The following is a 15,109-nucleotide window of genomic DNA, read 5'->3' as shown; positions in this document are numbered from 1 at the left end:
TGAGTAATAAAAACAACTGTAGGTTGCAAATTGTCCAAACCTAATTTTAATGTAGTTATTACAAATTTAACCTACAGCAACCTAGTTGTTTCCCTCCCCCCACCTAAAGTTCTCATCTTCAAGTTATTCTAAAAACTTACCCGTCACTTTTCTTGTACAGGCAGCCGCTGCGCTCTGTGCCGTGCTCCTTGTTACCCTGTGGCTGGTGCAGACTGTAGGTGGTGCTCTGCCGCACCTGGGAATCCTGGGGAAAGCGCACACAAACAACTAAGAGACGACATATCGGAGACTTTATGCAAATATAAAAACAAACTAAAAAAGCAGGCGCTGCACGTAGGTTCTGCAACTCCACACGGCAGTCAAGGAACTACTGAAGCGTTAAATGGCTCTAATTTACGCTCTGCTTCTGGGTCTCCTGCTCCTCAGAGTATTTTGGAGCAAGTATGGACAACAAAAGGAAGATTGCTACTGTGAGCCTGAATGACTTTCTACACATGGGGATAAGAAAATAAGAAGAACTTCTCTGAAACAGAATCTGCAGGTGGCCAAAAGCTGTCATTAGTATTTTAATCTCAGAAGCAAATCTGAGAGGATTAAAATACTTTAACAGATTTATCCTTAACTATATTAAATTTAACTTGATTTATGTTTTGGATACTCAGGTTTGACTGCAATGGAACAACAACAAGGACCAAACAAAGGCCAGATTTTTGTATCAATGATGTAATTTCCTTTCTGGAAACACTACGGGAAACAGAGGACAACATCTGAAGGCAGGCGTTGACGGGGCTCTAGTGATTTAATTGGTGTGTGTGCAGTTGTCAGCACACAGACACAGACAGACACAGACACACACATGAAGCCAACAGCATAATCTTGGAAGAGCAGGAATGCAGCCCTCAGCTCGATCTTTTCTCATTGAAAGGTCATTTAAAATAAAAAGCACAACATAAATGCACCGAAGCACTAAAACATGGCAATGTCATATGTGAACAGAAACATGGATGATTTGTTGCTGAAAGAGAACAGAAAACAAACTAGTGATTTAGCACTACAACTGATGCAACACCACAATGAAAACAGGATGCAACCAACCACAAAATCTTTTGGATTTTTTTCCACTTACTCTCCTAGACTTGTTTCACAAAAGACGAAGGCAGAGAAGGAAAGGAGAAAACAATCTTCAGGTGAGACCAGGAGCTGTTATTAATAGTTTTTATTGCTATTTAATAGCTCACTGAGCATGGGGGCTCATTTCACGTCCATTCATTTGCGTGGTAGAAAAAATGGAAATTAAACTGAAAACAGCTCAGCCTTTTCAAGACACAATAAAGGTCTCTTGAATCAGCTGATACATGGTTATGTGAACTTCCAACCCTGATAGAGTCCCACACTAGTACAAATCACATGGCTGAAAGTTGAAGAGTTGTTAAGTTCAGGAATGTTTCTAACAAATATAATCTGATTTTAGAACAGAGTTATAGGAATTAGGATTAAAATGTGATATTTGACACTGAAAGATCGTGGAGGACCTTCAGCTCCGTGCGCGTATGTGTGTATTACCTCCTTCTGCTCCACCTGTAGCGCTGACTTGAGGACATCTCGTAACTGAGTCAGCTGTTTCCTCTCCTCATCCTGCACCTGCTTTATCTGTGGTGAAGGAAAGAACAGCAAAGAAACGCATGTGACGCATACGTGATATAAATATCAGAGTCGAGTGAAGGAAGGAAGATACCAGAGGTGCTGGGTTTTCTCACCGTGTGCAGATCTGTGGCCAGTTTTTCTATGGAAGGTTTCAGATTGTCCACGGCTTTCAGCCCGTCCTGAAAGAAACTGAACAGGAAGCACATAAATTTAACATAGCAGGCGCACATTAGCATCACAGAATTGCCACAACATGGGTCTGAATTTATATTTGAGTGCCTTAAATTGGATAAACTGCTCACATGACAACATTAGGTTTATCACAAATCAAAAGCAAAATAATGTAATATAACTAACATGTTTTTCTGGTTCACTGGAAACCAAAGCAGTTTAATTGGGTACAGGATTTGTAGGTCTTACTTGCACTGTGCGTGGAAGTACTTGATGAGGTTCTGCAGCAGGTCCACCCCCTTCTTGATTTTGATCTCATTGACTTTGAGGAGATACTGTAACCATATTGAATACAGATTTAGTCCGACAGGGTGAGGCCGGGTTCACTCAGAGGGAACAGCAACTCCACAGCTCCAACTCAAACATGTACATCGTCCCTTTCATCTCATATCTACACACTTACACAAAGTAAAAAATAGACTTCATCTTTCAAGTAAAGTTTTAGTGAAGTAAAACATCAAAGAGGTACAGACCACTACAAACAAACACCTATTCTGAGATAGCCAACCTTTCAATTACGTTTGGCAAAGACATACTTTTACAGGAAGTGGTACCTGTTACATGCGGCATTAACTTTGTGCAGTCATTTTCTGAAAATAGGAGTCCCATTTTTTACGTTTCATGGTGCATATTAAAAGTTACTTGTTTAGTAAACATATTTAAACGACCGGCAATCTGATGATCCAATCATTAGTCCGACTAACCTCACACATCTGCAGCTGGAAGAATCTCCTCTCCTTCTCCATCTCTTCAGCGATTTCCGCCCCACTAATTTCTGTCCTGATCATCCCGTGCTGCCTTGCATGCTCTTTCTTCTCCTTCTCTATCTTGGTGCTGGCAGGAAGTGACATCACAGAAGGTCGATGAGCACACAGCACCTCCATAACAGCGCCGTAAATGCATAAATAGTGTGGTGCTCTGCAAAATCAGCCCTGTTGTTATCTGGCAGATAAAGAAGATGGCTCCCTGAGAAGTCAGTGGTTTCTGCTAATTACATGATGGGTTAGTTTTAGCTATAAGGTTAGAAATGACTGGGATTTGGATTTTTTGGTGTAACAGTAATGTCAGTGTTAATGTCTGTGTAAGATCATCTTAATCATGCAGGTAGTAAGCAGTCTTTAAATTTTAAAATGAAGGCATGTGATGTGTTTTTAAGTTCTGTTGTTGTGCGAAGTAACCGTGGCATTCAACCCAGCAGGGACATAACGTCTCCTTATGATAGGATAATTCGTCTTCCTCTCACAACACTACAATGACAACACCTACATCACCACCAACTCATCCCCGTTGTAGGAATAAAGCCATCCCTGGAGAAAGTGATGTTAATGGAGGTAGGTGTCCTGGAGGCATTGCTTCTTCCACAGAGTTAAACACTGAGGTTTCCCTACCCGACAACTGAGCTAAAAAAGCCATTCAGATGCATAGCAAACAGCCATCGCTGTTTTTATAGTAGCGCATTTCCAGATGTATAACGTACTGAAGTAAACACTAAATTTGCAGGGGAGAAACATCTGACGCGGCAACGATTACACTGAAACAGATCTATAAAATCAGAATTCCCAAGAGGGGAATCTACTGCACTGAGCTCATGAGTGCATTTGGAGGGTGTAAAACGCTTTCTATCATTAGTATAAAGCTTGTGAGCAAAATCGAACACTTGTTGTTTCTCACTGATGATGGCAGTGGAAATGGTTACATAAATCAGAAAAAATTAGAAAGCAGATGTCAGCTAGAGGGAATAACTAAACTCATCAGTCCTCATTTACTGAGTCAGACTGTTATAAATTTGAAGTTCAAATCCAAAGGGTAATCTATTTTTATTCATAATTGACGTGCATTAGGTATTTGGCTATGTGTAGGTATTATTATGTAGATAGGATTAAGGTTAGGTATGTGTTTAAAAGGTCAGGGATAGACCTATGAGGGTGTGAGCCCATGATGTTCTTGCACTGGCTCTGTTGAAACCTTTCACATGCCTGGTTGCCTAACAATCACTATTCAGGGCTGATTTTTCACAAAGACCATAAACTCGGAATACAGTATCTTGCACAGGCAATCAGGAAAACACACCATACACAGAGGAGGGGAGGAGGCACCAATCCATGCAACAGGGCATTCTTTTCCATATGCTGACAGCATACTCCCTGCAAAAAGGATGCAGCGGTTTGCTCCCTCTACGAGGGACGAATTTGTCAATGACCGCTAGCTGCTTGAGAGCTGTTCGTGTGCATTAACAGAGACTTCACTCCCTCCTGTTCAACTGTGTAATCAATTTGACCTGCAACTAGGCTCAGTGCAAGATATACAGCTGCAGGTAAAAGTGTGTGAACCCTTTGTAATTACCTGGATTTCTGCATGCTCTCAGAAGACCTACGATTAAGAATTGTTGAATTGCATGAAGATGGAAAGGGTTACAAAATATCTAAAAGCCTTGATGTTTACCAGTCGACAGTAAGACAAATTGTCTATGAATGTAGAAAGTCCAGTATTGTTGCTACTCTCGCTAGGAATGGCTGTGCTGCAAAGATGACTTCACAAGCACAGCGCAGAATGCTCATTGAGGTTAAGAAGGATCCTAGAGTGTCAGCAGAAGACTTACAGAATTCTTTGGAACATGGTAACATCTCTGTTAATGACTCTACAATACGTAAAACACTAAACAAGAATGGATTTCATGGGAGGACACCACGGAGGAAGCCACTGCTGTCCAAAAAAAACATTGCTACACATCTGAAGTTTGCAAAAGAGCGCCTGGATGTTCCATAGCACTACTGGCAAAATATTCTGTGGACAGATCAACCCAAAGTTGAGTTGTTTGGAGGAAAAAAGGCACAGCAAACCAACATCAAAACCTCATCCCAACTGTGAAGTATGGCGGAGGGAACATCATGGTTTGGGGCATCTTCGCTGCCTCGGGGCCAGGAAGGGTTGCTATCTTTGATAGAAAATGAATTCCAAAGTTTATCAACAAATTTTGCAGGATAATGTAAGGCCATCTGACCGCCAATTGAAGCTAAACAGAAGATGGGTGATGTAACAGGACAACAACCCAAAGCACAGAAGTAAATCAACCACAGAAAGGCTTCAGCAGAAGAAAATATGCCTTCTGGAGTGGCCCGGTCAGAGTCCTGACCTCAACTTAATTAAGATGCTGTGGCTTGACCTCAAGAGAGTGATTCACACCAGATATCCCAAGAATATTGATGAACAGAAACCATTTTGTAAAGAGGAATGGTCCAAAATTCCTCCTGTTGTTCAGGTCTGATCTGCAACTACAGATAACGTTTGGTTGAGGTTACTGCTGCCAAAAGAGGATCAACCAGTTCTTCGATCCAAAGGTTTACATACTTCTTCCACCTTGCACTGTGCATGTTTACAGTGTGTTCAATAAAAACATTAAAACATATAATTGTTTGTGTGGTATTAGTTTTAGCAGACTGTGTTTGTCTATTGTTGTGACTTGGATGAAGATCACATTTTCTGACCAATTTATGCAGAAATCCAGGTAACGCCAAAGGGTTCACACACATTTGCCTGCAACTGTATGACTAAAACAAATAAATACAAAAAGGCCATTCCAAAATTTAACTTTAAAAAGAGGAAAAATCAAAGTGGTGGGACTGCATGAGCAATCTTCAAACATTCTGTTATAATATAAAACTACCAGCTAGTCTTAAAGGAATACTTTGACATTTTGGGAAATACATTCTTTTTCTGGCGAGAGTTAGGTGAAAACAACAACTGGACGTTTTTACCCTTTGGTTTGTTATTGGCTTGCTATTTCCCCAATTAATGTCAGTCTTTATGCTAAGCTAAGCTTATCATCTCTTCCAAAATGTCGAACTATTCCATTAACATTTCTTGTCAACTGCCTTGTTACTTCCTTCACACTGTGATTCATTACGTCGCACCACTTTACAAAAGGCGATAAAAAGAAACCTCTGGATTCTTGCTGTAGCACAATAAATATCTAGTGCCCCTCAAGTGAAGTGTTTTGTACTTTCTTCTTTATTTTGACTAAACACTCCGCAGCGAGCTGCAGTTCTATTGTTAATATTCATTGTTTGGCAGGCAGGATACTAGCATTGAAACAAAATTTGGCATGTTCACAAATGCTGTGTAATATGGTGCTGCAAACAAATGCTTTGATTCACTCAAGGGTGAGTCATGGTGAAAATAGACTTAATTAAAGTTAGTTTCCTTTCTCTTTTTGCTATTCCAAAAAACATAAGCAGTTTGCTGTTACCAACGTAACAGTCTCAGACATGGTTGGAAAACTGGAAACAATCAGCCATAAAGATTAAAATAGTTCAGGCAGCCTTTAGTTTTCATCGTAAACTCGCCATTTGAACAAGCCAAATTAAATTTCATTGCGAGTATACTGCTGGCCTTTGTCATGGCATAAATCTTCAGCCCTGACAACATTACAGCATCATCAGGGCTGCAATTAATAGACACATGTTATTGTGTATGGCAGCCAGCCAAACTGACTGACTGATGATTGGGCTGAGAATCCATTCACTTTTAGTCCTGTCAGTTCAGGGAGTGATTTACCAATTAGGAAATAAAGAAGAAAGATACATTGTGCATTCAAATAAAAAAAAAAAAAGGTCTGATTTTAGTAATTAGATTTTAGATTTAACACTCCTCCTGAATTAACGGCATTCAAAAGTGAGACAACCCACAACCTGCAGACTGAAAACAGAATTCAAACTCGGGTGTTGGATGCAAAGAGCTTTGCAAACCAAATTAGGGAATCAGAAATCAATTCATCTCTCTGTGTCTGAATATGAAAACAGTCATTATTGTGACAGCAGAGAGATTGGAGACGAACACTGATGAAGAAAAGCGGCAGGATATGTCGGGGTGTTTGGCTGGTTTTCCCAGTCAGGCAGAAAACTGAGCTCTATTGATGGCCCCTGTTTGCCATTAATAGAGTCAAATCATAAGAATAAGTTGGGACGCACAGGAACGGTCACATAGCATCCGGCTGAACTCTCGATGTCAGTACAAAGCCCGTATTGTCTGATCGAAACGGAGAGAAAGTGTATTACCCTTTCAGTAAAGAATGTCCTTTGCAGCTTGTAAAATATATGAAAGTGCTATAAAACGTCATGTGTTTTCTGCATGCACATTCACAATGGTGTCAGGGTGGAGGTGGAAAGGTGATGGTGAGAGTTGGTTATTCACATTATCAATGACGTGTTGACAGAAAATCACAATGGAGGTTAGAAGGGCAGAGCGGTTAGTCAAGACAAGTCAGAGACAAGACACACACTGCACATTTCATTTTAGCATACTGACTGACACATGTATGGCTTTAAATCGACGAGTTAAGACTAGTTTCAGCACTGAACTGAAACATGTTAATGTCTAGTTCTATTTATGAAAATAAATGAAAAGGTGTTGAGTTTAGATATTAGGTTTCTTACACTTTAGTTTCGTAGTCCTTCCAGGCTTTGTCAAAAGGCTTTTTCAGATCCTGTAAAAAACAGAAAAGCCAAAATTGTAAACAATTGTCAGGAATATATTGCTGAAATGATTGGTTGATTAATTGATCGCATAATAATAACTATTTTTGATTTGACAGAAAGGTCTAAAAACAGCTACTACTGTTGATTCTTGTATGTTGTTCCTCAAATGTAAGTCGCTTTGGATAAAAGTGTCTGCCAAATGAATAAATGCTCTAAATGGACCTTGTGGTAAGATTGTTTTGTCAACTACTGTTTCCATGGACAAGGATGAACTTTAAATCTTGAATTTGCTTCTTTTGAATATGTGGCTCTTCAGCTGAATTCCTCTTCGAGCTATTTTTCTAAATATCTACAGGCCCCCCAAATACTGTGCAAACTTTTTTGATGACTTTTGTGAACTGCCGTCTATAATCTGTATTGACTTTGACTGTGTGGTTATTGTTGGTGATTTTAACATCCATGTTGACAACCCCCAGGAAAGAGGGACTAAAGAACTGTTTTGTGTTCTTGATAATTATGGACTGACTCAACATGTGACAAGGCCCACGCACAATAAGGGGCACACTTTGGACTTGGTCATCTCCAAGGGTCTGAACATTTCCAAGGTTGTGGTGACTGATGTTGCTCTCTCTGATCATTCCTGTGTTTTCTTTGAGAGTGCTATCTGCGTGCACACAAATGTTAAAACAGAGGTGATCACAAAACGGCATATCACTGAAAATACTAGTGAAAAATTTATTGAGGCTTTCTCCTCAACACCCGCCCTCTCACGGATCTCAGTCAATGAGCTTGTAGATAATTTCAGTTCTAAAATTACAAATGTTATTGATGCCATTGCACCAGCCAAGGTGAAGGTGGTCTCTGGTAAGAGAAGATCTCCATGGAGAAATGCCACGCTGGTTAGAACTCAAAAAAGAGAGTGTCGAAAAGCTGAACGCAGGTGGTGGAAAACAAATCTCCAGGTTCATTATGACATCGATAAAGAGAGACTTCGCATTTCTAATTTAGAGCTGAGAAATGCAAGGCGGTCCTTCTTCTCTGACATCATCACCAAAAACACTAATAATGCACGTGCCCTGTTTGCTACTGTCGACAGGCTAACCAACCCTCCTGTGTCTGTAGCCTCTGAACTTCTATCCACCAGGGCCTGCAATGAATTTGCTTCCTTCTTCACAGACAAAATTCAAACAATTAGACAAGCAATCAGTGCCTCCCTATCAGTAACAGGATATGTCTTGTCCCTGTGTCCACTTAAAAACAATTCATATAGCATGAGACAATTTGATTCTATTAACCATAAAAACCTGGAGGACATAATACAACATCTGAAATCCTCCGCATGCTGCCTTGATATTCTGCTAACTAACAGGTTAACAGGTTTTTTCAAAAATGTGTCTAAATGCATGGCCCCAGATTTACTACAAATTGTCAACATGTCTCTCCTCTCAGGTTTTTTCCCCACAGGCCCTGAAAACTCATTAAGCCACTCTTAAAAAAAGAGCAATCTAGACAGTTCACTAATGAGCAATTATAGGCCCATATCAAATCTCCCATTTCTGAGTAAAATCATTGAAAAGTCTGTTTTTCAACAGCTTAATGCTTTCTTGGCACTAAATAACTGTTTTGACGTCTTCCAGTCAGGTTTTCGACCACACCACAGCACTGAGACAGCTCTTGTTAAGGTCTTCAATGACATCCATTTAAACACTGACAGTGGCAGAATTTCAGTCTTAGTATTATTGGATCTCAGTGCTGCATTCGACACGGTCGACCACAACATATTACTAGACAGACTTGAAAACTGGGTTGGACTTTCTGGCACAGTACTAAATTGGTTTGAATCTTACTTAAAGGACAGGGACTACTTTGTGTCTATAGGTAATCACACATCTGAGCTGACAAAAATGACATGTGGAGTTCCCTAAGGCTCCATTCTGGGACCTCTTTTGTTTAACATTTACATGCTTCCACTGGCTCACATTATGAAAAACAACAAAATATGTTACCATAATTATGCAGATGACACACAGATTTACATAACCATTTCACCAGGGGACTATGATCCCATACAGGCGCTGAGTAACTGTATTGAGCAGGTCAACAATTGAATGTGCCAGAATTCTCTTCAATTAAACAAGGATAAAACTGAAGTTATTGTTTTTTGAGCCAGGGAGGAACGATTGAAAGTCAGTGCTCGACTTCAATCTGTTAAGAACCACAAATCAAGCCAGAAATCTTGGTGTAGTCATGGACTCAGACCTGAATTTGAGGAGCCATATTAACACAATTACAAAGTCAGCCTACTATCACCTGAAGAATATATCAAGGATTAAAGGATTATGTCTCAGCAGGACCTGGAAAAGCTTATCCATGCATTTATCTTCAGTCGACTTGACTACTGTAACAGTGTCCTTACAGGGCTCCCTAAGAAATCCATCAGACAGCCGCAGCTGATTCAGAACACTGCTGCTCGAGTCCTCACTAAGAGCAAAAAGGTGGATCACATCACTCCAGTTCTGAGGTCTTTACACTGGCTTCCTGTATGTCAAAGAATTGATTTCAAAATCCTGCTGTTAGTTTATAAAGCATTAAATGGTTTAGGGCCAAAATACATTTCCGATCTTCTGCTTCATTACGAACCATCCAGACCTCTCAGGTCGTCTGGGGCAGGTCTGCTTTCTGTCCCGAGAGTCAAAACTAAACAAGGAGAAGCAGCGTTCAGTTATTATGCTCCGGATATTTGGAACAAACGCCCAGATAACTGCAGGTCTGCTGAAACAGTCAGTTCTTTTAAATTAAGACTGAAGACTTTTCTTTTTACCATTGCTTTTAATTAATTAAATATTTAAGATTTAACTTACACTGCACCTTTTACTGTCCTGTTTTCTTTTTCTTTGTATTATTTTCCATTTAACTCTTTTAACCCTGATTGCTAACTAACTTTTATTATATTTTATGTTGCATTTAAACTTTTACATATTTCCCTGTTGCTTTTATGTTTTATGTAAAGCACTTTGAATTACCTTGTTGTTAAATTGTGCTATACAAATAAACTTGCCTTGCCTTAACAATTGTGTCACTTTGTGACCTTGTGACAGGAGTTTGTCGCCTTTTACTATATATATTTTAACATTTTGGGAATACGCTTGCTGGGAGTTAGATGAGGTGATCAATACCAACCTCATGTCTGTGTGGTAAATATGAAACTAAAAAGAAGCAACTGATAAGCTTATCTTACCATAACGACTAGAAAACCACATTGCAGCACCTCTAAAACTCACTTATCAACTTACTATATCTCCTGTTTCATGTGGACAAAACTCCATAGCATAAAAAGTACAATTTGTGGTTTTATGAGAGGGTTTGTGCCGGACTGGCTGGGCTCAGTGACTTTGTGAGCTTAACAGGTGCAGGTAGGCAGATTTTGTTACCTTGAAGAGAGCTTGGCCAGCTGTTTCCCCGTTTTCAGTCTTTCTGCTAAGCTAACTGGTTGCTGGTGGTAGCTTCATACAGTATTTACTTAGCCATATAAGACTGGTATCTAACTCCTGACAAGACAGCGAGCTGTGATTTAACACTAGGGGAGTGTGTGCGGTTACAGGTGTGTGTTTCATCACAATGTGAATCAGTAAGCTGAATCATCCTTCTCACAGATGCAGAGCAGCCCACAGCTGTCTCAGCAGGGAACCGGGCGAGGTCACGGTGAAGGGTTTGAGGGTAAGCAGACCTTTTGCCATTCATAACGCAATTCCTCTGTTCACACCGCCAACAGGCGACGCTGATTTCTCATCATCTTGGGTGTGCTTTCAACAGCTGCTTGAGCAAAACACCTGATTAAACAGCATCCCTGACATTGCGTGTCTGATTAAACGGCAATTAGGATAAACAAAAGCAGACATTACAGTGCGCAATTGGCCATGTCATCCCCCTCCCCCCAAAAAAAACAATTCAACAAAATAAATTTTTGCGGATACCAGAGCCAGAATACCAGGAAAGTCTGCTTAACGTCTTGCAACAATAACAACAAATAATCATGAGAATTATGTCACATCTACCTCAAATGTTGTCTTTGTACTTAAAATGCCAAAAAACGCAGTAAGCACCTGCTGAATCAAGCCATAGAAAACTCAAATCAAAACAAACACAAATTCAACAACAAATTCAGCACTTACACCTTAAGCAGCACTCATATCTGGCTTACTGTGCATTTCTCTCCATAAACGTCAAAAGCACACATATTTAATTCAGCTAGACACACAGCTTATGGCTTTGAGTGCATTGTTTGCGCTCCAGAGAGGACTGTGATCCCGCTGTGGACCACTTCAACAGCAGAGGAGTGGCAGGCTCAACCTGTCAGCCCACAGGATCACGGTCTGGTTCACTGGGCCAAGCCAAGGCGCACTCAGCCATTCAGTCAACCAGCTCGAGGGCAGAAACCACAAGAGGAAAAAGAGCGTGAAAGACCATAAAAGTACAAAAGAAGCTGAAGAACGAAGTAAAAGAACAAGCCTGTGAAATAAAAAAGTCAAAGCAACAGAGGAAGCTGTTAAAACTGCAGGGCAAGAGAGTGTCAGAAAGAAAAGAGAGGCTGAGTGGAAGGAAATGTCAGAGCCAGAGAGAGGAGAAAAATGGTAACAATGGCTAAAAATACCAGATACAGGCACCGCAGGGCAGAGAATGGCAGAGCAGAATAGGCACTGGGCACTGGGCAAAACACTCCCTGAGAGAGCAACGAGCTCTTAGCGCCCTGAATCCCTGTCTGTCTGAATCCAAAGGACGGTGGAGGAATGTCATGCCCTTCACAAGGCCCTCCATTTGCAAACTTATCACCTCTTACTGCCCACTACAACACATTTCAAGCAATAGCACTTCCTGTTACACATTCCTCCCACAATTTCCCAGCCCTGTAATATAATGTTCAACCTGGTCAGCAGCAACAAAGGCAGAGTTTAGTTTGGACCTGTATCACTGGTGGACTTTTGAATGTACATACTTAAAAAATGGTCAATTTGGTAGGAGGACTTCTGTGCAGAAAGTAGTCAAGGACACTAACACTACAGTATTTCTGCAAAGTCATGTTACCTTTTAAAAAAAAAAATAAAGCTATTTTTGTGAAGAAGTGGAGGCATAAAACTCAGAGACAAACAAATTGAACCACATCTGCACGGCTAGATACTACTAGTAGGTAAGTGGGAAAAAATATGCTTTATTATAATTTGGTTGAACTGACATTTAAATGTTCTAAAAAATACTGATGCTGCTGATGTTTTTGTTGATAGCAGAGTTTATAGAACACAAACCAATGAGAAAAAGCCTTTATTAGTAATCTGCTCTTATCTAAAATCTCAAACAGCAAGCATTCACAACCCACTGAACCACAATGAGACACAGTGCAGCTGGACTCGCATCACTGCGCACTCCAAAAAGCATTAGACCACAGACCTCTCATCTCCCACTCCTTAACACATACACACACACGCACGCACGCACACGCACGCACGCACACCCACGCACCGTGGATTCTGCCACAACTATCCAGACACTGCAATTGAATAGTGATAAGCTGATATCACTCATGCTGGGTGAAAAACACAGACTGGTCAATAAGCGAAGAATGAGAGGGTCGGCTGCAGGCATGACATCATGGAGGCGTCCACTCTGAAAGTCCGCTGTTAGCAGAATGGTCTTGTGGACTCAGCACTTTCCATTTTGTGTGTGTGCATTGTGTTTATCTTCAGTAATAACACTCCTGGGTCTTCCATGGACCCCACTCCAGCCTTTTTGGCTTGTACTGCGCAGACTGAGCTGTATCCTGAGTAAAAACTATTTCAGTTAAATGTCTGCAATGTACACAGTTAACCTGGTTTCACGTGCCCTACACCACAGAAAGCATTTAAAAGGCAAGAACTGAAGGCAGCCTAAAAATGACAAGGTCCCTTTTATTGTTTTAAACATGAAATGCCATTCGCCCTCTGCGGTGAAATGACCACTGAAGGAGGTAGATGAGGTGGAAAATGGTGGGATTTTAGTAGAGTAACAGCGGTGACAGGTTGCTCGGTGTTAGCTCTAGTCAGACAGCCATTAGCGATTGCCTCCCTCGCAGTTAGTTCATCGCACTCATAGCCAAAGACAGCACTAGAAGAATATTAACAAGTTCTGGGGGGAACAACGGCCACCAGAAAGCCATTAAGTCTTGAGTTAAATCAAATGAAATTACTGGTGACTATTATAGCTGCCACACAGCTGCAGAAATTGCTGAGCATTTTAAGATACCAGACTTCACTTTTTGTGCATTGAAAGATAATTAGGAATGACATTTTTAGATATGTCATTTATTCACCTTCTTCACTGAGATGTTCCCGTTTCCCTGGCTGTTCTGATCCTTATCACACCCCTAAAAGTATTTTCCTAGCTGTTACCTGCCTCTCTGTATGCTCAGTCTCCCTGCAGCAGCCTCATATGGAGAGAAATTACTCTTCATTTTGCATTTATTTTCAATTTGCTGAATGCGTGTGCACAGATCACCTAACATGAGTGGATTTGGGTTATATTTGTTTGTGGCGTTTTGAGACTTTTCCCATCTGCCTCTGATCCACAGATGCATGTTGCGTTTAAGTGCTGGTGGTAGCTCGGGTGCCAGCCTTCTTTTTTTTTTTTGTGCTGAATTTCAAAGTGGGAAGCATGTTAGCCCGAAACATACAATAGCTCAGACAATATTTCAGTAATTAAAAGTATTTTTACATGTAATATTCCGGTGTTATATGGTATATTTAAATTGACTGACTCTACCGTTTCACATCAAGCACATAGAGACTGTGCCCCTTTCCTGACCCCTATAGATGTAAATAAAACTTTTATTAGATTAATTAATTTTTTTTAGATTAATTTCATTAAAATCATAAAAATTCAAGTTGTATTTATTTGTGAAATTGTTGGTCAATTTGGTTGGTAACATAAAAATAGTAAAATAGTTTATTTCCATTTACCATTTTTATAATTGTTTTAATATTAATGTATATTGTCTGCTACGTCGCAGAAGAGACTTACAAACTCATTTTCACTCTACAGCCTGTTGTATTGTGACAAATAAATCCACCTTCTACACTTGTAAATCCTGTGGATCATGAAACACACATTTGTCATTAATATTGAGACCAATTTCTCTCTATAGACTTGTCTGATCTTTTAAATACATATTGGACGATATGGCCAAAAATGTTATCACGATAAAAAGTTTCATATCTTTCAATATCGATAATTAACACGATAATTATCGAAAATGATCAGGATAAATGTCAAATCATTACTTCTATCGAGTTTAAATGCAGATTTTTGCTCCTGAGTGAAAGTTGAAGAAACCTGATGGTTAATTGTGGTGTTCTTCATGGGCAACACTTGATGCCAAACAGTGGATCACTTTACAAATCTGAGGCAGAACATTCAAAACAATTATGATAAAATCTTTGTCAACAAATATGCACGAGTAAAATTAAGTAAAAGTTTTTTTCAGTCCTTTTTCCTCAACAAAATAAACATCTTAACAAAATGTTTTATTGATTCAATTTTTATTGTATGATTCAAGTGAATAAAATCATACATTTATTGAACATTTATTATATTGTTACTGAAAATAAGTATATCGCAATAATTATTGTTATTGTTTTATTGTCCAGGCCTACATATTCTCTTCCTCCATATCCACCCTTCACTTCATCATGCGCTCCATCCTTCTCGCCCGTCATGCACGCCTGAACTTCTTC

General features: G+C 39.9%; 1 protein-coding gene across 1 annotated transcript in view; it reads right to left on the bottom strand.

Annotated features, from left to right (window-relative positions):
• asap2a (ArfGAP with SH3 domain, ankyrin repeat and PH domain 2a) overlaps window positions 1-15,109 on the bottom strand; it is a 71,177-nt gene that overhangs the window by 15,013 nt on the left and 41,055 nt on the right. Inside the window, exons 5-10 of the mRNA XM_038729025.1 lie at window positions 7,308-7,357; window positions 2,580-2,709; window positions 2,065-2,150; window positions 1,758-1,833; window positions 1,564-1,650; window positions 141-244 (exon numbers count right to left, since the gene is read on the bottom strand). Coding sequence (XP_038584953.1) covers window positions 141-244; window positions 1,564-1,650; window positions 1,758-1,833; window positions 2,065-2,150; window positions 2,580-2,709; window positions 7,308-7,357 — 533 coding nt within the window. The remainder of the gene's footprint in view (window positions 1-140; window positions 245-1,563; window positions 1,651-1,757; window positions 1,834-2,064; window positions 2,151-2,579; window positions 2,710-7,307; window positions 7,358-15,109) is intronic.

This window comes from Micropterus salmoides, unplaced genomic scaffold, assembly GCF_014851395.1.
Source record: "Micropterus salmoides isolate LMB-PRFRI ecotype aquatic unplaced genomic scaffold, ASM1485139v1 Ms_hic_scaffold_19, whole genome shotgun sequence".
Taxonomy (NCBI): domain Eukaryota; kingdom Metazoa; phylum Chordata; class Actinopteri; order Centrarchiformes; family Centrarchidae; genus Micropterus; species Micropterus salmoides.
Note: the sequence above shows the minus strand (reverse complement) of the source record. Positions and strands in the feature narration are given on the sequence as shown.